The sequence below is a fragment of the Thamnophis sirtalis genome, unplaced genomic scaffold (genome assembly GCF_051295495.1).
Source record: "Thamnophis sirtalis isolate CommonGarterSnake01/CBP01778 unplaced genomic scaffold, rThaSir2_p1.2 scaffold_1, whole genome shotgun sequence".
Classification (NCBI taxonomy): Eukaryota; Metazoa; Chordata; class Lepidosauria; order Squamata; family Natricidae; genus Thamnophis; species Thamnophis sirtalis.
This window is the reverse complement of record NW_028261381.1, coordinates 141,209,770-141,237,097: the sequence shown is the minus strand read 5'-3', so window position 1 is coordinate 141,237,097 and position 27,328 is coordinate 141,209,770. Positions and strand designations below refer to the sequence as shown.

General features: G+C 35.4%; 1 protein-coding gene across 8 annotated transcripts in view; it reads left to right on the top strand.

The window, feature by feature from the left end:
- The window catches only part of BCL11B (BCL11 transcription factor B), a 161,178-nt gene that overhangs the window by 77,008 nt on the left and 56,842 nt on the right, over positions 1-27,328 (top strand). For 6 of the 8 annotated variants that reach the window (XR_015698165.1, XM_087726151.1, XM_014060132.2 and 3 more), the window contains one exon: positions 5,274-5,480. The exons of the other annotated variants lie outside the window; for them this stretch is intronic. Coding sequence is in view for 5 of the 6 variants with exons in the window: in XM_087726151.1 (XP_087582277.1) it covers positions 5,274-5,480 (207 nt within the window). In the remaining variant the exon portion in view is untranslated. The remainder of the gene's footprint in view (positions 1-5,273; positions 5,481-27,328) is intronic. 8 annotated transcript variants of the gene reach the window in all.

The following is a 27,328-nucleotide window of genomic DNA, read 5'->3' as shown; positions in this document are numbered from 1 at the left end:
GTAAAAATTGTAACATTATGTAAATAGAATAGGCATACATTTTTTCAGCAATTACAAACTTAAATTTTAAAATAATTTAGGAATTCTTCTTTACTCTTCTTACTTTATCTCTTTCTTGTGGTATTAAAAGATCATGACACTATCTATGCATTTTCTAAATGCCAAGCAAAATTATTTATATATAATTAGACATTCCATATCTGCCATCTGCTTTCATTGGCTCCACAGACAAGTCACTTCCAGATTGCAATGTAGGTGCAGTTTCTGTCAGTATCTTATGTTACCTGTTTGTGTAACAATTTGAAATGAGAAGGTGGGAGAGCAAGGAGTAAATAATCTGAAGGTCCAGACTCTGTTTAAAAAATAAAAATAACAAAAGACACATATTTTATCCTTGATGCTGCTGAGCTCAAGTATTTATGCCAAGGATTTTAGGGCCCTTCACTTGTGGTTTGGCAACAACTTCACACAAATGTGTTGCCCTGGTAGTCTCTTAGCCATTTAAGATAAATGACAAAATCAAATGCAGTCCATGCAGACTGAAGTGCTGAATGCAGTGCCAAGGATGAAGTATTTCTATTGGATTCACATCTGTAGCTATCAGATCACCATTCTAGCTATAGTTTTCAGACTGGGACAAATAGATGAAAAACATGAGGAGGGTAAATGCTATTTTTTAATGAAAAACTAGGCCTTCTAGGCAAATAGGGAGGAGGAAATCATAAGTAATAGTTATAGTTTATTTTTTAATAGTATTTATACAACACTTTTCCTCAACTGTGTCTGAGATGCAATAAATCCAGTAACAACAGCAGTTAATAAAGACATAAAACAATAAAACTGTACTGAAACATTGAAACAAATTTAAGGCACTACTAGTAAATTAAATGACTGTTCACATAAATAGATTAAAAAGAAATCTTCTTTCCCCCTAAAAAGAAAGGATGTAAACAATTTTAGCTCCTGATTCAGAATAGTCTGAAAGGTAGCATCCAGACATCTCTGACCAGGAATGTTTGTTTCGGCTCATACTTAGGCAAGTTCATAAAGAAGGTAGTTCTGCAGATAATCAGCACATAAGCTGTTTACAGATAAGAGAAAACAATTAACAACTTTTGCAGAACCTTCAAGCAGTGGTGGGATTTAGCCAGTTTGCACCACTTCGGAAGAACTGGTTGTTAAGTTTCTGAGCAGTTTGGTGAATTGGTTGTTGAAATAAATCATTAGATCAGAGAACCGGTTGTTAAATTATTTAAATCCCACCACTGTCTTCAAGTAATATGAGTAATATGACCATAATAACCGGTATCAATTTGCAGTTTAGCAGTCTTTTTGTAGCATTTGATGCTTCTTCAAGCATAGTCCAATTTGAAAGAGCTTACTATATGATGTGATAAATATGCAGGATCCAATTTGAGTCAGTCACCAGGACCAGAGATGACCGACCCAGATTCATCTTCATTGAAGATGGGCTCCAGCACGAGTCCAAAAGCTATGAAGGCAAAACCTCTGGTCCCAGTGACCGATCCAGATTGGCTCCTGTAAAAGTGTGATATAAATAACGTTGCCAGATCAGGCTAATTCTGAAATAGTCACAGATAGCAAATTTTAAGTATTCATATATTTAAATACTTGCAGATCCAGAGATCCTACTATTAAGTGGCAGTCCCAAGACAGACATATATTTTATGAACAGGTTCCACAACATGTTCCACAGATTGGATTCCAATACTTAGATAAGGGTTACTGATAATCATAGCAGATTAATATCTTATCTGGATTTAGTCTCTTGCTTCATGCAGTTCTTTACTGAACACAAGCAGTTTTCAAAGTCAAATGGTTAAGGTGATGACCTGGAAATCAAAAGACAGCAAGTTCAACTCCCACCTTACTCACGAAAGCTAGCTTTGAGTCATTCACTCTCTCTCAGCTCAACTCACATCACATGGTTGTTGTGGGAAAAATAGGAGGAGGAAGGAGTATTAGATATGTTTTCTATCTTGAGTTACTTATAACGTAATAAAGTTGGGATAAAAATCTAATAATGTTAACTTTAATAAATAATAAAATTATTAATATTATAAGTCTAACGTTGCCTTAGAGTTAGGTGACAGGGAACAGTTCAAGTAAGAGGTATTACCATATATGGAGGATAATACTTCAGATTATTTTCCCAGTGATTTTAAGTAGCTTTTAAATAATGTAAAAGCATAGAACATGTACTAGGCAATAGCTTCAGTGCTAAACAGTTGTCCTTTAGCCCAATTTTAGATCACTATAATATAGTGTCCATATCGTAATACATGTCTATCCCTCAAAAACCTGTTTAGAAGCTTCCTATCACTAACAATCTCCAAAAGCATGTCATAACCAGGATCCAGTTCCTATTTCTAACATTCACCAAGCCAACCAAGGGCACTTTCTCAGTTAAAATTATAATTTAAATACTTTTGTGTGATTTCTGAAATAAAATTGATATATAGTGAATAGCTTAGGTGTTTTTTATTATGCATTTTGTTATTTGTTTTGTTGTATTCCCATTTCTTTCAAATATTTGTATTTTATACTTGTAAGCTTATTACAGAAACTGCAGTTGATTACTACAATAAGTATATTGATTCAAGAGCATCAGGTTGATGGCAGCCAAATACTTAGTTATTGAAAAATGGGTACAGCATCCTGAGTTCTAACTAAAAGTTAACTTCATGCAATGTGTCTGGGTTATGCTTGTATTTAATTGCTTAAGTCATTCTGATGACTGCCAAGAGAGCAAGAGGGAAAGCATTTCCAACACACCAGAAACAGAGACTAAATACAGTTCTAAATAACAGATGATTTCTAGATATGTGTGTATGCGTTTTAAATGAATAATACAGTTTGAGGTACAATGCTTCTTTCCAGCTATTAGCTACAAAGAAAGGTTATGTTCTGTATAGACTTAACATGGGAAATATAATGCAGAAATGAAACATGTAGAATGCATTGTTGGCTGCAGCTCAAGTAGCGACAAAGCCACAATGGGCCATAAATGCTTTATTCTGGGAGCTTGATTCCTGGCAGTTGTATGAAGTTGTTTCAGCTATGAGTTGTGGCAATTTGTGTTAGTGTGCTGGGCCTGGTTTAGTAGTAACTTGGCAAGCAGCTGCCCCCCTTTATTCTCTTGGCGAGATGAATTAGAATGGCCATAAACAGTAATCCCCTTTCAATCTGATTCCTAAGCACATGCCCTATAGCTCTGGCGATGTCCCCTAGTGCTCCTCTCTAATGCCTATAAGATGATTTATCTCATACATTGTCCCCTCCTATCACTCGTCCATTTTTTGTTTCTTCATAACAGCGGGAATGTTGCTGAGAACTCTTACAGGGTTGTTATGACAGGTTATTTCCTGCATATGAATCTGTTTTATCAGAAGTGGCGTTTTTGACCTGGTAAATTATGGTCAGAGCAGCTCTTGAGAGTGGGCAAAAATACATAAACTATCAAAAAGATTTTAGCAACTCACAGTTATTTAGTACACTATTGGAAAATGTCTGTCTAAATATTTTTTTTTTGTATCACTATTTTGGTTTTTAGGACAAACAAAACAACAGTATTAATTTATATTTGTACGGAACAACTGGCATGTTCTTTTTAAAGCACATTTCTTTGCTGCTTGGCACTTCCAGAAATAAATCACACATTTCTGGAGACTGACAGAAGTTTGCTAGGATGCTGGCCATTTTGCCACATGATACATAGCTAAACTCTACCTGTAATCTTTTTGTTTATACTATGGAGGGATAAAAAATAGAAAGAAAAAAAGCCAATAAACAACTAATAATCTAGTCACAGATAGATTAAGCTGTTAGTGACTCTATAAAGGTAGTCCTCAGATTGAGACTGTAATGGAGCCTGCCGATTAGGCTGATAAATTGAAATGGTAATAAAACATGACCGACCTGATTTTATGACTTTTTTTGGTAAGTGTGAATTCTATAGTCAAGTGAACACTGTGGTTATTAAGATAACCCATGGTTTTTCTGTGGTGAAGTTTTCCAAAAACCAGAAGTGTTAGTTTTATGCAAATTTGTTGTAAAGTGTAGTGATGTGACTGTAGAATGCTGCAAATGGCTGTAAAAGTGGCTATGTTGCCAAGCGCCCAAAGTGGGGTTGCATAACATAAGGCCATTTTTTTCAGGTCAGTCATAAGTTTGAACAATTGTTAAGCGACCAGTCGAATATCAAGGACTGCATATCTATCAATGTCTTGAGAGTTACTGAGGAAGAAGAAAAATAACACCAAAATAATTGCTTTTGCGTTTATATTTATATTCTCTTCCTTTGAGAAGATCTGGCATAGGGAAAGAAAATATTTCCTTGGTGGATATACAGATAAAAAGAAAAAAAAATCCCATAGACAAACCAAATAAAATAAGGATGATCAAAATTTATCATCTAGATCAGAGATTCTTTAATTATGCTTTTCATAGTATTTTTTTTTCTTTGGTATTATGACTGCAGCCTTTGTTCATTCACTTATTTATATAGTTATTCTAGTACTATACTGAATCTCATCCCATGTACTTGATGGTTTACAAATAAATAGTACTAACATATTTGGCATTTAAAAGACGGGGGATGATACAGTCATCTATCCTTCTCAGAGGAAAGGCCTTAGTGGAGAGAGAAGCCTTTCTACTGACTACCGTCTCTTTCTGCCCTGTGAGTAGTGCATGGGTAGAAGGAATAACCTTGAGAAACAGGAGGAAGACAAATAACCAGGGCAGGGACTAGATAAAACAAACCTGAGTCCAGGCTAGAGGTGTAAACTAACAAAGCATATCAGAAAGAACTCTACCTAGTTCTCAGGATGATAAAGAGAGAGAAGTGCATTCAGACTTGCAAGATTCTTTTATTATAATCTTATAATACAAGTAGTATTTGCATGGATGTTTTCCTAGTTAGGTCTGCCTTGAAAGGCTGACATCAGTCACACAATCTCTATGCACTTCCTCCTCCCGCCTGTTATCTTCCTGAAAACAAGGGAGCGTCTTTTCTGAGATGCTTATTCACCTTATAGTTGCAGACTCAGACTCAGATTCCCCCCCTCCCTAACAGTTAGCTTGGTTGTGGCTTTTTATCCAGTTCCTCAAGGTTAGCCTCCTTCCTTCCATTACAGTTTGTTAAGCAAATATGTACTGTAGGTCATGCCAGCCCTACATTGCTCCTATTCTCCATCTCTGCTTTCAAACATCGGTACCACTGACAGATTTTTCTATTGTTTTTTCCTCAGGGCCGTCCAGGCCTGCAAAGCTGCCGGCGGCCTCCATAACTGCCTCCTCCCACCCTCATGCATCAGTGATCGCACCGCCACCTCTCCGTGCTCTAACCTCAGTCCCGCCCTGCCTGAGCCTGCCCTGCTGTGGTGCGCGCGCAATCTCAGTTGGCGGGTCTCAGAGTGAGACATCAGGCACATTTGGATGTCATTGTCAGTTGTCAGGTAACAGAAACATTTTATTTTTGCTCTCTGAAGATCAGCTCCCAACGTGATATATCTCTGGAAGCATCAGGCTCATTTGGATGTAAGGATAGAGCTAAAGCACTAGAAATCTTCCTTATCATTGCTGAGACAGGAATTGAAACCAGTTTGGTCTTGTTTTGCCGGGGGTGTGGGCTAGTTGATCTCAGATGTTGCCACCAACACTGGGGCTGAGGGTTTGTTTACACTGCATTGTGATCAAATGTCTGAGAATCCTCATACAAATGTGATACTCTGATATCAAGATTTCATCTCTCTGGGCTGTTTATGCTAAACTTAATTGGATAACAGTTAGCATCTGAAGTCTTTCTTCCTGATGATTTGCGTTCTTCAGATCTCATTGGAACATGGCATACTTGTGGTCCGCACACTTTCCCTCCACTGCTATAAAAGCCTCTCATTAATTTTGTCTTTGTTCCATCACTGACTTGTATGGAAAGCAATGAAAGGAAACCAATCTTTATGGAAAAGACTTTGTAAATATTGAATACCACTGAAAAAGTAGTCCACTAATTTTACCCAGATTTGGCCAACACCCAAAGCAAGTTCAATGGGAGAAGTTCAATAGCTGGTGATGACCCATTGGAGTCCCTATCTTAGGATACAGTGAAGCAAAACAAGTATATCTTTATGAAGTGCATAATTTAACAATGATATCCACAGCTCCAGCATTCAATGATAGTTGGCTTTCATGACTACTAATTAGAAGGGCTAAAAGCAAGGTTTATGCAGAGGTAACATGTCTTTGAATAATAACTGCTGGGACAAAATAATGGTGCCCTCAAGTTTGATTGAGCATGGTGGGAACCAAAATATTAAATGAAATGAATCTCTAGGCTCATCTTTAGCTCTTAAATAGCAAAGGAAAAATCAGACTGAAATGTGGAAGAAAAATTATTCTTCTAAAATTTTATTTATTGCTTGAAGTTTGTCAAATCTTTGATTATGCTATAAATGAAGTTTGAATAATGCCTTTTTGAGAGATTCTCATTTTCTTCTTGTAATATATTAAGGCTACCATTAGTAAGAAAATCCTTCCAGAAGATCGGGATTTGACTTACTTCTACTACAAATATTCATAATATGTAACAAAAACATATTATCAATAATCTACAAATTTAATATGATCTAATAAAGAGATGGACATACAAAAGAAAAAAGTAACAATTTTATACGGAGAAAAGTTAAAGAATAAAAGGAAAAGCAAAAAGGTGAGAAATGGACCAAGCAAGAATGAATGAAATATAAATATTTGGGTTGCAATTAACAATGAATTCTACACATGTACAATTTTACATAAATGTAAGTTGAAGGGATTTATTTTATGTTTTAACACTCTTTCAAACCACTGTAGCTAGCATTCATTTATTGCAACAAGTTAGCCACACATATTGTCTAAGGCTTATGGTGCTTATTATTGCAATTATACATTTTTATTTCTTTGGCATAGACTGATTTGTCAGGCATAAAAACCCTTGCCCTAAACTACTTATAATATAAAATATATTTTTCCCAGTAGGCCTCTGAACATGAAAAATATTTTTTTCTTTTGAGAAGGGGTAACCTTTAGATATTGTTTAGTATGTTTAATTTGTCTGATGCATGTTACCAAATAACCATGATATGCTGCTAGTATGGATGATGTTAGCTTAAATATATAAAGCAAGGTGTCTAGTTCTAGGCCACATATAGCTTAGTTATTACTTTCCAAGGTTAATATTCATTTATTGGTTTCTTATGACCTGAATGCATCCTTGTAATATTCATAAGACCTTCATAAAGGAAATATTAACCTAATTTGTCCATATTTTTATATGTGAATAAATGATGCTGTCATAGCATTTTAGAAAAACAATCCATATTCGATGAAAGGGATTACATAGGGGAAGTAGTTTGATAAAAGATTTAAAGTACGCTTTAGGTTTTAAATACAGGAAATTTGTTTTAATATCTGTAACATGAACCTCCCCACATCCAACAAAACATGTAAAATAACAGTAATTATATATATATTGACATTTTATTTTATACTGATATAAAATAGTGCATTAAAAAGAGAACAAGAATTTAATACACAATCTGAAGAATGTTAAAATAAAATTTGTAGAAAAGGTAAAGATTTGAAGCATAGGTAGAATACAATGGAGAGATAATTTTTTGGGCTTCAAAGTTCTAAAAATAAGTCTTAAAGTCTGATGCCACCAAAGATTCTCCAGAAAACAAAGATATGGACAGGAATGTCACAATAATTAACCTTAAAAGTTGGTAGGCTTACATTTGACTTACAAGCAACTTGCCTTGTTCCAAAGCATTAAGGCATTGAAAAGTAATAATTAACATCTTGTGATTCTTTTAAAAACACACCAGTCAACAGCAAGTACCCTTGCTACTATAAATATTCCATAAAAAATATATGGATGTCTTCCACTGAAAGGATCCGTTTTAAAGAGTCTCATCTAGATTGGAAGATAGTGGTAGAAAAACTCTCTTGTTTGCATGTGCAAGATCTGAAAGTGCAAGGTGATAAAATGAACGTGATAACAAAAGGTCAGTGACAAACACTGATTACATATCCTTAACTCTAGCATTTACTTGAATGATGTGCTTGGTTTACTTGAATGAGGTTTGCAGTTAACATTGCTAATATTTTCTATGCAATTTACTTAGTGTAATATAAATATGAGCCATATAGAAAACGAGGCAGGCAAATACTATTATATTCGCATACTTCCTTTGTGATAAACAGATACCAATAATAGTGATAACAAAGAAATCTAAGATTACTGTAGATAAGTAAAAGTAAAGTACCCAGAAAGAACATTGCACTTTTGTATATTCACTCCTATATTGTTGGACACCTAACTTTTAGACTGTTCTTAAATGAAAAAGCTATACCAATTTAAATTGTGGGACAATCTGATACTATGGCATCTCAACCTGAGATATTTTAGTATCATGCCACACACTGTGTTTATAAAAGCAGTCATTACAGTTTTATTTTTGTCTATTTGTTAAATCTATATGCCACTAATTTGCTTCTAATACAGTCATATAAGCTGCTTTATCACTGTTTGTTATGAAAAAGTATTTATTTCAAGTTAAGTTTTCAGTACACATGTAATCAAGGGAAATGTAATCAAGCATTGCATTCAAAATGAGACAGATATTTTTAAGCACAATGGGAAGTACATAGAGTCCTTGGGTATTTGTTTTTTAGCAATTCATCACCTAGCTGTAGTTCTGTTTTAGATTGGATACTTCAACTTTATCCTGGGACATGTATATTCATCTTTATCTGTAGTGATATTTTTCTATGAAGGTAGTTAACACTTATGCTAGACTTCATGACTGATGAATGTCCATCACATCTTAGTGCTCTTAATGGTTAAAAGTAAGATTCTCCAGGGAAATTTTTTGGTGGCTTTGCAATAAAGTAGATAAGAAATTAAATTTCCATGTATCATTATTAAAGTTTTTATCTAAGAAAACAAAGAGTTATCTTCATCTACCATTGTCTTTTTCATCCTCTCTACTTTTATTCCAAATTCAATATCCCCTTCCATAGCTTTTGCTTTTATGCCATCAACTGGGACAAAGTTTAAAATCATAAGCTTCTATATATATACATACAACTTCATAGCATCCATGTACACACATGTAAACAGGCCACATGCTTTTGTGCTACACAAAATAGTCATTTCAGTCCTAGAATCTAAAAAAGCACAACACTATTCCCTAGTAGTAGCATTGTTTTCATTAATACATGAAATAACTCTCCTGCTACTACTACTGCTGTTAGCTTTTCTTGAAGGAAAAGTGTGCATATCTGTGCTTAGAGAAATATTCTAGGTTTTTTGACCATTTACTTCCTCAACATTTCTTATTATAGTATTATATACAAAAAGTGTACATGTTTACTTTTGGTACTCTTGTCCCGTGAAGATCTTTCTCTTAGCAATTCTGTTTTCCTGAAATGTTACTTTGCCCTCTTGGAACAAGGTGAAGGAAAGGGAAAGGAAGGGAAAGGAAAGGAGAAATTCTTGCAGAGCAGATCACATTTGGTAGTTCACAGTTTGCACATCTTGCAGTTGTCCCACCACTGAAACAATCTTTCCTACTGGGTTTTCCAGCTGGGCAAGTAATACTGCCTACAAGGCCAGTGAGAGGTTACGCGTGCTTTTCTGATCAAACAGGTGTATGTATAAGTTATAAACTGCTCAACACCTGACCTCTAGAAACCCTGTGTATAAATATGTATAAATACTTGCTCTGTTTTTTGGCCATAGGCTCGGGATAACAGCTGTCTGAATAAAACTTATCTTATTCCTCCCTTTTAGCTGTTATTCATTACAAAATTAACTGTAATAGCTTTTTATTACTTGGATATCTAATTTAAGTGGTATGAAAACTCTGATGGTCCTTCTGTGTTGTATTATAATTTGACCTATATGTTCATTGTGGATTTTTGTATCCTTGTAAGCTGCCTTGAGTCTCCATGTGTGAGTAGGCAGCAATATAAATTTTCTTAACAACAACAAGACTAAATATAATAATAAATCAAGGGATAGTTCTTGCCCTTTCTACAGAAATTTCCTCATGGTCCATTTTTCTGAGTAGAAATCATGGGCTGTTCTGTTCTAAGCATTTGGTTCTCATGTAGGATACTTATGACAGCTGACATCCAAGGTATTTATCATTTGTTATTTCTTTTCATTTTTTATTTCATTTTTACCAGCCATATTGTGGCAGCAGCATATTTTCTTCTGATCATAAAGTAACAGTCAGGGGTTTTGCAACGGTGAGGTCTCCTGTCTGGTTGCAAGCTAAAAGCTCCACCTATTTTTTTGCATAATTTTCCAAATCAGTGTTTTACTAGATTTAAGTTCTAGAAGTTACCCACATAGAACAGGGATCTCCAACCCCTAGGCCCTGGCCCACTACCGAGCTGTGGCCAGTTTGGAACTGGATCATGCAAGATGCAGCCTGGTGTCCATGCATGTGCAAGCACAGCTCAACTCACTGGAGTGGTGGGCCAGCACACACACATGCACATGCAACTTCACCCCAACTGCATGGCCAAGCCACAAATATTGGGGACCGCTGACATAGAACACTAGTTGTTTCAGATGGCTCCCAAGCTCTACAGTTCCCATATATTTTAATACTTCAACCAACTCATTAAAGTTTGGCCAATCTTACTTTGACACTTTCCCCATAGCTCCTGGTATTTTACTTCCAAAGTACGATTGCCATGGCTATCAAACACATCCCAATAATCTTTTAACATTGAAGATGAAATTATCTGGGAGTTCCTCCCCACTGAATTGAGCAGGACACAAAATAAATTTTCTTATAGAAGATTGTGATATGAATTGTGTAAGGGTCTTAATGACATGCATAGAGCATTTCGTAATGGCAAGAGTGCTTATAGTGGTCTTTATATTTCCATATTCTTTTTGCTAATACTACTTTAATCTACTACATGTTTTGTATACTACATAAAGTCAGCTCAGGAAAATACTACTGCAAGATAAGCCCATTCCCTAACATGTTGCTTTGAAATATCTGCACACATCTCCATTGCCATGTCTTTTTGCCTTCATTGGGAGGTTTCTCCCTGCTGAATTGTATTGAAATAGTGTAGTGTCTTTTTCATTAGAAGCTGGAAAGGAATCACAGAATTCTCAGTCTTGTATCATTTCTGTTTTGATTAGCTTTTTCTGAATAATAGGAAGAGGAAGGAAGAGAGGGTTGGAAGTAGTTCTGATAGAACTATTTAAGTTCATTGAAGGCAACTAGACTTAGAAGTATTTATAGAAAACACAGTCTTTTGGGTGGGATGTATGCACAAATAGACACACAAATGTGGGCACACAGTTCAGCAAAATGCATAACCTTTCTGTTTTGTTCTGTTTTTTTTTACATATCTATTAACAACTACTAAGAGGATTTACTATTTGTGCTGCCTCTTCCTGCACTTCATTGGTTTCCTTATGTATCACTGAATGGATAAACTCCTTATCTTACATTAGTACTTATTTTGCTCTATTTTGTGACCTCTGAAAAGTTTACGTATTTTTCTTTACACACACACACACACACACACACGATTCTGGGTCAGAATCTATTGTTGACCTGTCCTTATAGACATAGATTAATATGTGAAACTATCTAATGCCAGGTCATGATGTGATTTTAATGTCTAGCTTAGCATTGGCGAGAGAGCCAATTAGCATTGGTGAGACAGCCATTGAAAAGCATATTCTTGGCTTTACTTGGCAAGCAAATTTAGATTTGATTTGTAGTAACTGATTCCATTAGTGAATATCTATTCCTTTTTGAGTGATTGGATCTATACTTTTGTGCATGGTGGCTTTTTTGTGATGGCAGTCACAGCACAGCATGTTTCAGAGGAAAGTCTTGTCCTATTTTAGTATCCTAGGTTCTTGTTGGCTATACAGATTTTAGAGATCTTTGTAGCTATTATATAAGAATTTCCCAAACTGGGAAGTATCCCTCCTTAGGGAGATACAGGAAGAGGCATGAAGGGAGGTATGAAGATCTTTATTTTTTATGTCTTCATTAAAAATTAAGTTTCATTTTATTGTTTTCATTGCTCAGTTGTGCTCATTTGGATGTTTGGATTTTTAGGGAGCAGTAAGAACATTAAGATTACACTAAAGGGAAGTATGATGGCAAAAATGTTTAGGAACTTCTACTATACATTTGAATAACAATTCTGTGCCTATTTACTCAAGATAGCTTCTCTTTTAAAATAATGACTTATGGCCTAATAAACACAATAAAATAAATAAACAATAAAGGAAAGTAAGTTACTAAATTAATACAAATTAACATTTTTGATTTGATATTTGTTCCCTAGTATTTGCTTAGCTAGTTGGTAATCTATGGTATAGTTTAGAAGAAAACATGATTATATAAGATATACCTATAAGAAAATAATGTGATTGAACTGGGGATATATATGCATGTAGGGATATGGTTAAAAAATACTGTAGTTATTTCTCTTTCTGTCTTCTCATCACTATTATCCTTAAACTCATTTTTGTTAGATTTATACACCAGCCCAGCCAATGAGAGATCTAGATTGGACCACCCTCGCTGGAAGAAAGGAAAAGAAAAAAGTCTGATGCAATTAATACAATCTGTCTAGAAAGCTGCATTATTTCAGAAGCGTTTATGTTAATAATATGGTATGTGTTCTGCACATTTCACAGTGAAACAAGATGCAGACTTTTGTTTCATTCCAGACTGGGTTTATTAAAACCGAGGATCAATGGGAAAACAAAACAGTAATCAGAGTAGAGAATGCAATCTCATCCACATTATTTTCATCAAGACTTGAGGAGGACAGATAATAGTACAATTTTTATGTTATACCAGTTATATCATTATGCAGACCAGACACTCTAGAACTGCATTAAAAAATAGTCTGCCCTTCTTCCCCTTACATCCACTTAGGTGACAACAATGGTAAGAAGAACGTGGGCTATTTATTAAGTACATATGCAGACAAAGAACTACAAAGGCATATATTGGGAGTACATAAACACAGAGAGTTTCCCCTACTGAGAAAATACAGCTTTGAATAAGGTGAAAACTGCTGAAGTTTGGGTTTAGCAAACATTATTGATTATGATGAAATCTATATAATATCTGGAAAAACTGGATTTGTGGGTCGTAGTTGCATTATGTAAAGTATGCGAACTCCCCTCTCTCCAACTTAGCTCAGACAGAATCAATGCTACATTTATATTTTTTCATTTAGTTTGGTTTCATAGGCAAAAACATTCAAATGGCTGAGTCCAGCCTTGTTTTACATAGTTTTGAAATATGGTGCAGATATAGACGAGTGTAGAAAATATGAATACTACATACACAAAATAAGTCAACCCCCCATAGGCATTAAGAAAAAAGTAAAATTTGTTTTGGAGCATTCTTTTCCCCATGTACAGTGATTCTACTATTACTAAGTTAACCAAAGTTTTAATTTGAAAAAAGATACTTAAATTGATTCAATCTGGTGAATCATCATCATTTAGAGAACACATTGGATAAAAATATTAAAAGATGTTAAAAATACATGCTTACAGCTTTTAGGCATTTGATATTGTATATTTATGTGCTCATGTTAAATTACACAGTTATCGGGTAGAAGTAGATCGTATAATCTAAACACTAAGAGAATAAAGCTGCAACAAAGACAATGGGTCCATCAATTAGAGAGTTAACTGGATTTTATTCTAATATCCCAGTCCAAGAGCCTGAACTCTTCAAACATTCCAAATGTAGAACTAAATCAAAGAATTCTGCTTCAAATCCATACAAGATGTTGCTGTCTGTCTCTCCCCCCACACTTTCTGACATGAGAAGCATTTGGAAGTATAGTTTCTTTCTTTCCTTTTTATAGCTATCTTAAAAAGGAATTTGGATGTTTAGCACAGCTGGTGCTCATTACATTATGCACTATCAATAAAATAACATGTGTAATTAATTTTTAATGCGATGCTCTATGCAGTGCTTTAAAGCAGTTACTGTATGGGGGGAGAACTGACACTGGTCAACAAGCTTCAGAAATATTAAAAGAGAAAGCTCTATTTTTGCATTTTAAAAAAGGTGTGGAAAAGAGACAGTAGCTGTCATCAGCTCGCTGTTCCTTCGCCAGGCATAATAGTCTGGAACATTGCATGTAAAATGCAAGGAGACCTGAAAAAGAAAAGTATTTAAATAATAACCTGAGCCAGGGGATACAATAGATAGTTGTTTGGCTGAGATTTTGTGAGACTATGCTCAAATCCTCACTCTGTTATGAAGCTTGCTGTGTGGCCTTGGGCAAGTTTTACATTTGCTCCAAAAGACTCTTCTCAACACCTTAGAAATGAATTTAATATGGGTAGGATGCAGATATAATGGTTAAATTTGCCTAACGTAGAAGTCCTTCTTTTATTTTTAATGGCCTGAGCTCTGCTCAGAAAAACAAAGCCCTAATCAAAAGAGGTAAATGTACGGTATTACTGGGAATGAGAATAAAGTTTTCCTTCCTTTTGTCTACCAATCTATATTAAAAGTTACTTGTGGCTTGTAAATATTAAGCAGGGGAACCCTCTGGGAAAAGACAAATTTGAATTGAAATCTAAAAGAAAACAAAGGGGAAGGATTTGGGATTCTTCCAGGAAAACCATTCAAAAATAATATGAGCCTTTGCCTTTTCTTGTGGCTTTTGGTTGGTTACACTCAAAATAAAAACCAATGTTCTTTGCTTCATATTTGGGGAGAGACACTAATTTGAAAGACAGAAAACCAGGATGACTGGTAAAAGGCCTGAATCGTTTGCTCTGATAATTGACCAAATAATAAACAAATCTATTTGCACTTTTGTTTTCTTCTCTTTCTCTTCTCTATAATTAGAGTACATGCCCACTTTCAAAAACAAAACCAAATGGGGATTTTCAAGATAGCGAGGTGGGGATGGGAAAAAGAAGGGAATATTAGCAAAGGGATTCAGCTACGATTCCTGGCAGTTCCTACCTCTACTTGGGATCCTGTGCCTTTAAGCATTTCATAGAAAGCAATCATTTCCTGGACATGAGATTTTTTCATTACAGGGTGGCCATCACACGGGAAGATACACCTGATGTTGTTGTTGTTCCAGGTAGCTATTATAGGAAGAACAAATCTCTCAGGGTATAGAATAGGTAACTTGACTTGTTCAGCTGATATATTTACCTTAAACCTCTACTGTACTCCAGGTTTTCCCGAAATTAAAGGATTTTTTTTCCTGATCATATTGGCACAGGGGAGCCATTTAAGGAATTTCAATAAGGAAAGAGGGGCTTATAAAGTAAGGTTAATATAGTTTGCCTTTACAATGTAAAAAAGTATGATTTTAAAAAAATGTTGAAAAAGAATTCTCTTAAAATTTTTGGGGAAAAATATCCATTGGGGATGGGGTGGGGGATTATTCAGAGATAACATCATCAAACTGCCAGTTTCACATGGCAACAACTTGTTTTAAACTTTGCACTTTAAAAAAAATGGCTTCATTTTTGAAATAGTCGAGATCCATATTTTTCAATATGACCCTTCCTAGTTCATATACAAAGTGATATGTGTGCGACTCTTAGAAGTAGCATGAAAAGAATGCTGGCCTGTTCCTCTCTGGCTTATTTCATTTACAGATTTTCTCCCAGATACATTTCTCTAAATACAGCAGCTCTATGAAAATGTCAGATGAAGCTTTTACAATTGAACATCATGCCTAAAGACATAGGCAGACCATTATTCTATGCCATTTGGACAAAGATACTTCTGAGTATAATATAATACATATAATCAAAGATACTACTTCTTGAAGATTAAGCTATATGCCAGAAAAATCACATGCTGAAGATTAGTTTCCAGACCATAGATGGAACAATCAAATATTTAAGTAAAATGTGGTATATTTTCTTAATCAGAAATTGGACAAGAGTTTCCTTTTTTTTTTACAGCAACATCACCTTAGCAACAGAATAAACCACTATGGGTGATTTGTAGTGTAAAATCAGCTGCATTACCTTAATCGTACAACTCATCATTTTTATTAAATGCAGACAACCAGCTGAATGTCTTTTTAAAAATATCTCATTATAAATATTAAAAATACATAGGAAGGAATGTTTGTCTGTTAGTAAATGAACCAACAAGTTGGGGAGTATGGGAACTTCACACACTTTGATCGGCAAAGAAGTTTAGCCCTAGGTTTTTTGATATACGTATGTAATAACAAAATGTTTTCAAATATTTTCTCATTATATTAATAGAAATACTTCATCTGACATGTCGAATGATGTTCTTGTTCCGTGAAAATTATCTGTTTTTACTCTGCATTTAATGTGCAGGCATATAGTACTAGTTTATTACTTAGTTTCATTAGAAGATAGCCAAGGGTAGACTTTGGTAAAAGTACAACACTTTCAGAACACATTTAGAAATTGATAGAACTTTGTAGGGATACGACTGAATATAGTAACAGAGATGTTCATTGTTGTCAGAATTTAATTCTTGAGTCATAATTAATAAATCGAAAGCTTTGGATAGGGATACAGTATTGTCAACATTTTATTGGCTGTTTTGTATCTAGCAGTCTGGCATACTACTAATGTAGAGAAGGCTAAACATTTAGAAGACGGGGCTGCTCAACTGTTTTCAGTGCTATATATTAATTTGTATTTAGGAACAAAAATTTACAAGGGAAGATTTATATATTTGCCTGTGTGTATGAGCGAGTATAAAGGTTCTAATAATCTTTTGAATTAAGGTGAATGCCTACATTCTGGTATAGATATACTAGTTTGATAAGAGGTTATATTTTGCAGTTGTCAAACTATGGCAGTGGAATTGCTTTCTATTTGATCCATGTTTTTCTGACAGTGAGTTCTTGTCTGACATATGAACTAGTACCTAACACAACAGTTTTGCTTCACCATGCTTGGGAATCCCTATCTCACTGATGGCCAATGATCCAACGGCTACTCTCAACCTGGTTTGGCCATCCTGTCGAAGCTGTTGTCCGGGATGTGGCCGCTGCCCGTGCTACAGCTACTAGGAGCCACAGGTGAGAGATGAGTAAAAGGTGGGGACCAAAGGTGGACAAGCTGCCCGAAAAGCTTCATAAAATGAGCTGCCCTAAAAGGACATGACATACCTCTACACTAGAGGTGTTACCCCTCCCTGAACACCCCATACACTCCTTCCCATATATATTATATATGTGAAGATTACATCACTCCTCTGCAGACAATGTGTGCAGTTTTTTGAGAGATGAACCGATAGTGGAATTATTTGGCATATTGACATTGTAATTTGGTGTAACAGGGCTGGGAAATAATGGTTTTCAATAATCAGAAGCAGGGGAGAAAACTGAGTTTATAGAAAAAGAATGAAAATAAATTGTGCATAGCCAACAGGGACAGCATTCTTAGTTACCATATCAAGGCATCAAAAGTCGGTCAAAATGTACATTTGGATAATTTCTTCAGATATTCTGCATGATTCTAAACATCATAGTAAATTTGAAATATAATCAAACTGATGTATTTTTTCCAGTACAAATTATATAATATTTTCCAGAATACTCTATTAATATATCATGTTTCTATTGCTTGATTTATACATCTTGAGAAGCCATGTTTTACTGAGCACGTCACAATTGGCTGTTTTCAGAATGAGTTAGCCTAAACAAGGAAATTACATGATGGGTCTAGCACTGTTGGTCAATCTAGTCTATGACTGACTTATAACTATGAGTGACCAAAGGGGTGGGTGGTTATAGAATTAAATCATTTGGTGAATATTTTTCAGTACAAAGAAGAGTAATGCATTATCCAAAACACTCATGCATCTCCTTCCTTCTCTCCCTCCCTCCTCTCTTATCTATCTATTACTGTCAAAATAGCCGGAGGTCAATCAGTATATATACAACTGTCTGTTGTCCATCTGTCTGTTCATCTATCATCATCCATCCTTCCATCTATCATTCTATCCTATCATTTTACAAATTCCCTGGAGCCTCTTCTTTTCAAAACCATTCTTCAAATGAGCGCACAAAGCAGTTCTTAATGTAGAATGTTCTTAATAATTATTGTGCAGTATTATTAATTCTTTTATAGGTCACAATTTTGGAGACCTTTGGTTTGCATCCAGTATAAAAAAATAAGTTACCCCAGAGTTGTCTTGAATCAAAGTGCTTCTTTCAATGTATTGTGCCACTATTTGTAGCATAGAATTAATGAAATATTGAAAAGTAAATATAGGGAAGAAGGAATTTTCTAGTATATCTTGTTAAGCTTAGCCAATTTTGTAAGATCAGGACAACAGCGTTTAGCCTCAATTTGTCTTCCAAGAAGTAGGAAATGAAAGCCTCAATGATTCAATATGATCAGTCTTTGACATACAAAACAAGTTTATTTTTTTTTAAATGAATTTGTCTGAAAGAATTAGAAGTCTGTGAACTTACAGAAGGTGTGAATATTTGAAATGATAAGGGCATTTGGAAAATGTCCCTAAAACTGCACTTTAAATATTTTAAATCTCTTTCTATATAAATTGTGTGAATCTCTAGTTAAAGAAGGACCAAGTTACACTGTCTATGCAAGTAACACATTTGAGATTCTATTTTAAAGTCAAATAGAAAGGCTATTAGCTTACACAAATAGTCCATCTGTAAGAGGTAAAATTATTGATGTCTGCCCTCCACTGAGTATTAATGTTCTTGATAGTGGCAGTGAGTTGCACGTAAAATAGATATTTTCATTGCTAGGATTTTCCTTAATAATTTGTGATTTGACCAATCTGAGTTTGTATGTTTCATATTATCTCTGATTTAGAACAACTTGTAATTTGCCAAACCAAATGTAGGTTATCAGCCAAGGAATTCAATAGGTTTTATTGTTGTTTTCCTGGGACTTCAAAAATGGGAGGGAAGCTGAGTTTGTCATAATAAGTAACAGATATTTTCTTGAACCTGCAAAATGGAGAAAAACCCAGCTGGTTGTCACAAAGTGTGTAAATCTGGATTTTGATGTTTATTACCATATTAGAAAGTTATTTATTTATTTATTTAAATAATTGATAAATTGCCTAATTTTTGAAGTAGTTCTGAGTGGTGTAGAATAAATTAATAATTACACATTAAAAACAAAACAACAACCCTGAATATCAATAAACCATTAATGAAAACAGAACAACACTAAACACAAAGTTGGGAAGAACACTAATACATACAAGAAGAGGAAAAATAATTGATATCAAATGCAGAGTTACAACCATCCTTCCCCAGGGCCTACATTTTAAGGGTTTCCTTAAAAAAAATCAGCATCACTGAATTGTGCAGACTTTAGTGGGCATTGGATCCAAAGGGCAGGCCAGCCACAAATAATAGCAGTTTTTTGCATTGTATATTTTATTTCAGAGTATAATGTATTCATATTATTTGTAATCCTTTTGGCTGTACAAAGTGTTTTCTAACTTTTATAGTGTATATTCTCAAATGGAGCTGAGAAGCACCACAAGGCCTTCCAATGGACTGACTGTTCATTAAATAAATTCTATGGCCAAATCCAGTAACACCCATTTAATCATGGAGGCTATATTCCTAATAAACAAATCAAAGCACACTCTTTCTATTTTATATAAATATTGTTTCATATATTAATTGTATAAGGTCAAATCAGGCCTCAATGCATTTACTAGAAGCTAGTATTTATCAAGTGTCATGAAATAAATCTAATGATGACTTATAGGATTGAATGGATCATGATAGTTCTAGTATCCAATAAATTATTTTTATACACTCTTTAGTTGCAACATTTTTCACAAGAATCAATTCATATAGTCAGCTGCCCCTAATATGTAAAGAAATGAAATCATTGTATACTACCTATTAAATTACCCTCTCTAATGTATATCCACGTAACAGAGGTTAGCATTTTACTTGTATGTAATATGTAAATATGTTTCCGACAATGAACATTTTAAATAAATTGTAACTTTTTTTGTGGCATGTATAATATACCTTTTCATTTTGTAAAAAAAATCTTTTTTAAGCAACATCCCTGTAATCAAATTATAATGATACATCCCAATAAATCCAAAGAAGAGATGCAGCTTTCCTTTTAAAACAATTTGACAATAATTATTGAATACTACAAATCTAATTCCTGTAGATCCATGAGTTTCAACATAGTGATGTTTTCTGTATAACATGCAATAACTGCTGTTGGAGGATTCAGGAATTAAGCTTGATTACTTACCTTCATTAATTTTATGAGATTTTATGATCATAACCAATATTACATTCATATTAGGCTCAAGAGCCATATAAGATTTCCAGAAATGGTATGGTGTTTTTTCAACAAATACTTGCATTTTATTTTTAAATGCCCAGGGCTTCAGATTTTTATCAATCGTATTGAAAGTATTATTTGTATCCTTAATACAGAGTACAACTGGAATAATTTGTATTATTTAAAAAGGAGAACATTTCTGACATAAAAAAAATGTGAGGTAATAATATTACTTTTACAAGGTAGGCGAAATATATACTTTTCAGATTTTTAATTTTAAGAAAAATGGGGAATATTATCCACTAATAAAAAATCATGTATGTCAGAGGGTTCCACCACAAAACCGCGGTAGACTAAAGCGCGCTTGACGAAAGCACGTATGTGACATCATCACAGCGCGACGAAAACAGCACGCTGTGAGCGGTAAACTTAAAATTAACGCGTAAATCTAAACCTAACCCCCCCAAACCTAACCCTAAACCTAACCCTAAGCCTAACCCTTAACCTAACCCTATACCTAACCCTATACTTAACGCTAAACCTAACGCTAACCCTTAACCTAACCCTAAACCTAACCCTAATGCTTAACATAACCCTAAACCCTTAACCTAACCCTAACCCTAAACCTAACCCTTACCTTTATGTGATTCGGCTTGCTTTAAAAGCGCTTTTTAAAACGCCCTTTTTTCTCCGTGGTCGTATTTGTCGCGCTGCTGATGACATCAGGTACGCGCTTTAATCGGGCGCACTTTAGTGGACCGCGGTTTTGACGGGTCACGATGTCAGAGAAGAAAATTTTAGCTCATTTTTTCTCAGTTTGTCATTCTCCAAATGTGTGGAATTACAGTATTCATAAATATAGTTTACATTATTGTCTGTTGTATATAATATACAGAAATAGCAGGCAAAAAAAACCCCAAAAACCTTTCCTCATTTAATATCTGCTTGGATCAAGTTTCTCTCAATTAGATAACAGGGAAAATGTTTACACTACTGGCATTTCCATATCCCTCCACCCTCTAGTTCCTCATAACACAATTTGAAACCAACCTGCAATCATGTTCACTTCTATTGGGTTCAAAATGCAGACTGCATGCAGAAAATCCAATGAGTTGAACTCAGTTCTTACCCTCTTTCACTATAGTTGATCAACAGAAAAATACAAACAATCTGTCCTGTTCTTTAAGCTACATCAGGTCATGTAATCACAGAAATATCTTTATTCCAGAAGAAATGGTATAATTTTCTAATGTATGTTTCTGCATGTTTTGTTTGTATTTGTCTGTTAATATGCAAATAAATAGAATTGCAAGGAAAGATGCAAGGAAAGGTGATTGTGAAAGCACTAATAATTGCCATGCCTTGCCTTGCCTTGCCTCCATTCCTCTATTGCCATGATGGCGAACCTATAGCACATGTTCCTCTTCCGGGTTTCTGGTGTACATGCACACACAACGATCAGCTGGCCTTTGTGCGTGTGGCAGTACTGGAAACCAGAAGAGCTGGTCTTTCATTTTCCGGTGTGAGTATGAGTGCCGGCCAGCTGATCAGTGCGTGTGCATGCGCAGCAGTAACCGGAAGACTTGCCAGCTGGTGCGCATGTGTGCTTCAGAAACCCAAAGTACATTTTTTGGCGCATGCATGCCCCCTGGGCAACTCCTCTTCCTTATTGCAGCCCAGAAAAGCACACGCAAAGTGCTCCCTTTTCACTATCACTGCTCTATTGCCTTGTGAATTATGAAAATGAAATAGTAACATGTCAGCAATTTTGCATCTAGGTGGTTTTCTCACCTTCCAATACCGCAAAGAATGGTTATATGTTGTTATAAGGCAGAACTTGAAAGCGGTGTGAAAAAATAAGTTATAAACAATGCACACAAGAAAAGACATGCCATAGAAATAGGACATTATTCAATGGCTTGCTGGAGTCATTGAATGTGAGGCAAGAGTTCTCATCAGTGGGGGGGAAATGCCTCTTTATAAGGTTTGCAGAACTATCACAATTGAAAAGAAATTATCAACTTTGCTAATACTTCCTGTAAACTAAACCACAAATAAATCAATTCAGTCGCTTGAAGTCATTCATATCTGCTGCAAACTAGACAACTACTGGGTGGCAGCAAAGAGTTAGAATTGTCTTTATCTCTCTGCTGCCATCTTACAGTTATTTAGAATTTTATAGACTAAAGTAGACTGCACTTAGCCAAATGAGTTTGCTGTTAGAGGGAATGATGGTGATGTCTCCTGTTTTTCTCAGTTCACACATAACATCTACAGTATGTTACTTTTCTCACATTATAGAGGCATAGAAAGTTTCTATTAGAAACCTAGCAGAAACTTATTCCTTACATATGCAAAATGATATGTCTGTGTAGACACACGCACACACGCACACACACAAGAAAGACAGCACATATATCTCATATCCCACCCCTTTTTGTGCTCTGTACAAATGTGTGTAAGCAAATGATGGTCTCAGTTATAGTATTGCTTCTCTACCTTTCCCCCCATCCCTTTTGTGATCTCTATAATGTGGTATCCTCTTTGGGGATTGTGCTTTAGTAGCATTTAGTTTTTCAAGCATGCTAACAAGGTAACTTTCTCCATTCCTGATTTATTTTGCATCAGTAAAATACTGTATTTTTAAATTAACTCTGTTTAGTCATTGTTCTTATTTCCCAACTCCACAAGCAAAATTGTTTTGATTTAATTTGTAAATAAACATAGGAATTGTTGACTGATGGAAAGTACAATTCTCAAACATGTGCAGAAACACATTTGCACATAGATACACACTCACACACAGAAATATAATGACCCAGGTACTGTATACAGTTATTATAGTAAGAATAATAATATCACCAACAATAATAATAACAGCGCTGTCCTTTTAAATCTGGTCTCTCAAACTTTACTGGATATTTTACAGAGCCTGGTTTCATTTATAGTGGAGCCAGACTTGCTGTGTGAGTCGTTCGCATGCTGGAATTAGTCTTAAGCTTGCTTCTGTGGGGTTGCCAAATTCCATGTTTGTGTTTTATTTAGAATTCTTTTCACGGCCAGTCGAATCTGTTCAGGCATACACAGGCGCTGTTGCACCCTACAGAGAAAATAAGCAAGCTTGCGTTTTCTTTGGCATGGACTGTGGCCACAAAAGACTGCGGTCTAAAAAACATTTTTTTATATAAAAAAAGCTATTTTAACCCATAACAGATGTATAAAGTAGGCACATGCATGCCAATTTCCTTAGTTTTAATTAAAAAATAATTATGGCTTTAATGGGATGCTAGTGACAAATTTGGATGAATGGTGGGTGACAGTATCTCCAGGCTCCCTTCAAGTTATAAATTAGTGTATTTCTCTTGGCTGATGGAAGAGATGAAATTAAGAAAAGGGAGCAAAGTCATTTTGTTTCCACAAGTCACATTTATTAAGTGTAAAATAAAATATTCTGTAATAATAGAAGGCTGAGGAAACTTCATCCTTGGCTGAAAAATAGTTGAGTTGAGGTTAGGCTTTTACATTGTAAGACACCTGCATCCGTCATAACTTTTTAAATAGCCACACTGCCAAATCTTTGTTGCTTACATCACTTAGATAGCTTTATTTATAGCAACATATAACCAGCCAGTGGGAGATTTCCATTCAGAGATACTTTTAAACATTGATAGGAATTTAAGTCTTGTTTTATTGGTAGTATTGCTGTTGCTATTGTCACCTTAGTGACTTCAAGGATAGACTACTGTGGTACATGCCATATAGGAGATACTTGGTGACAGTTTGACTTCTGGAAAGAACAGAGAAATTGCATCACAAGCGCACATTCATTTCTGTCTTTTTATGTAATTGAAGGTATAAGTATGTATGAGCAATGGGGGGCTCAGGTGTGCACATAGTCCTGATTTTCCTTTTTTGTGGTTCTCAGAATCATGTTTGACCATGTTTGCCAAAATATTGAAGCACATTTCCCTCTAGTTTGAAATAGGAAACAAATAAACATGATAGTGTAATTATCCTACTTTGGACACACTGTACAAACACTAGCTCTCTAGTGATAGCTGTAGAAAGGAAAGAGGATGACCAGCAGCAAGGAAGGTGGCAATGAATACAATATAGGAAAATATTTATTTATTTATTTATTTATTTATTTATTTATTTATTTATTTATTTATTTATTTATTTATTTATTATAGACTTATATACCGCTTCATACGGCTTTCAGCCCTCTCTAAGCGGTTTACAAATTTTTTAGCCAATTGAGTCAGCAACTTGCCCCCACAGTCTGGGTCCTCATTTCACCCACCTCGGAAGGATGGAAGGCTGAGTCGACTTTGAGTCGGTTAGATTTGAACCGCTGAACTACAGATCACAGTCAGCTAAAGTGGCCTGCAGTACTGCACCCTAACCAGTGCGCCACCTCGGACTTGCCTAACTTTGTGATGTGATGGCCCTTATGCCGCTCACCCACCTATATCAAGTCCTGCCTTGATAGTGGTAATCCATAAACTCTGCTAAGATTTGAAACTGAGATACATGAAACAAATGGTTACTTCTTCCATCAGTCTGCTTGCATGCTAAGATGCCCAGGCAATGATTTTCTGCAGTTGCTCTTGTTTTTTTGTAATAAGGTGGTAAGTGGAGGACAGCCATTTTCATTTGCAGTATGCAAGTTGTATGGCATCTTTTTCCAGTGAAACCCAACTTTGTTGTTTTTGAGTGATACCATAAGAAGAGTCCTTAAAAGTTCTTCTGGACTCTCTAAAATATTATATGCTGCATCTGATTACTATTTTAGGATTATGTTACATCTGCTAATACTGTTATTTGTTATTTTATTTGTAATTTTGTAAGTCATCTTAGAGTCTTGCTGAGTAGATTCTGAATGCAGGATAAAATATTCAGTTTAGAGCCTAAGTGCATGTGTTGTTAAATACACTATATGAATTTAAGATAATGTAGGATCTTTAAAACTCAATAGTAAGCACAGAATGTCTCTATTCTACATCTAAATTTCAGTACATATGGAAGAGTGACGAACCTTTATCTGCCCATTCCATCCCCAAATAGTCACTCATGTTACAAATAGTGATGGGATGAAAAAACTTTTATTGGTTCCATTTTGAGTTTTGTCATTGCTGCTAATTGACACAAGGGCAAAATATCTGTCAAGCTTCCACACACAGATTTCTTTCTGTTCTAGAGAACTATTGATTAAAATAATAATTTTAAAAAGGTATATCATGGTGCAGGTGAAGGCTTTAATATCATGTGTATTTAAGTCCTCACTAACTAAATACTATACTGAGGCATTTCTTAATATACTATTAGATACATAATTCTTCACTCTTACTTAGTTGTATTATGCATTTTTCACTCATAATCTGAAAAAGAATGGTCCTATCATAAGGGTATGACTTAGTAGTTTTTTTTTGGGGGGGGCAATTTTGTGTACTGTTTCTGAGTTTTGAATAAATAATTAAGGGGAAGGAGAACTCTCTCAGCAATGGTCTTGATATTGTCTGGAAATAGAAAATTGCGACAAAAAGTAAAGTTTGTTGTGCAACTATTATTGAAGAGGAATCCTTGCCTCTATCTGAGGCCGGACTCAGGGCCTTGTGCCCTCCTGAGGACCAGGGGCCTCAGCTGTCTAGGGAAATGCAGGAGGTAGTCGCACGTGCAATTTCCCAGGGGATTGCGGATGGCATCCAACAGTTAAGGATCAACTTACCTAGACAGGTCAACAACTCGAACAGGACTCGCGCTGATGGGACTAAGAACCCACCAGCTAGAGCCTCCTTCCCGACCCCTAGGAGAAAGACCGTTGACTTACCTGAACGGTCGTTCCCTAGGCACTGCGGGAGTGTCCAACCCCGCCCTGGGGTCGCCCATGGGTGCGTGTGCTACCAACTTTGAAGACATGAAACATTCATGGTTTTCTTCCTTTTGGGTCTTATTCTTGGTTTTATAAACTGAACCTCTGAGGGGACCAAGAGGAACTCAGTCCTTGGGCAGCAAGCGACCATTCAGATAAGCCAACGGTCATTCCCTTGCCCCAAAATAGGCAATCAAGTTATAGAAACAGGCTTTACTGAAATTTATATTAGATATTGTGACAATGTAATCAAAATAACCATCCTTATTCTAAGACAGCTTTTTCCAGTTTGGCCCTTTATCTAGACACTGACAGTTATATAATACAACTCGCATGACCTTCAGGGAGAGGTCTGGGAATTATGGGAGTTGTCCAGATTGGGGAAAGTTTCCTAAAATATCCAAAATTCAAGTATGAAAAGAGCAATATTTTTTGCAGATATATTTCTTGTATGGGTTAATATAGAATTGGTTTGACCGATGTCAGTGTTCTTTTCTGATGTCTGGATAAAATATGCCAAACATCTGGATTTCCCTGCTGGGAACTTTTTAAGCAGGAGAAGTGGGTGTTTGAAACATGCCCTTGTGGGTGGATTGGAGAAGGTTCTTTCTGCTTTGCATTATGTGTGAGTCACGCTATCTTCAGTGCTAATTCTTTCATGAATAAGATCCATAGGCTTTGGCCTCTGTTATCAAGGTCTTTCTTCCCAGCTATTAAACTCATATAATTTGAATATTGATTTAGTTAGATAGTTCCAATCTTTTAAGGCACTAGAAGCTTATTAAAGTTCATGGGGTTGATATAATGTAAGCTGAAAAGAAGTTGTTAATATTAGAGAACGTTGTCTGTGTGGGTCTCCCACAAATGGAGGGGAGGTTGGTCCTCCAATCTATTCTCAGTCTGAAATTTTCTCTTGATAGTAATGACTGTACATCTAGTATTCAGTTTGATTTTCAGGTCAATTCTCCTTTAACTGAAATAAATCAAAATTAGACTTTTGATTTCAGAGAATATCAGTGCTGAAAATCTTCCTTCCAGCCACCTTCTACTCTCTGCTACTGTAAAGCTTGTTGACATTACTGTGTCAAGGT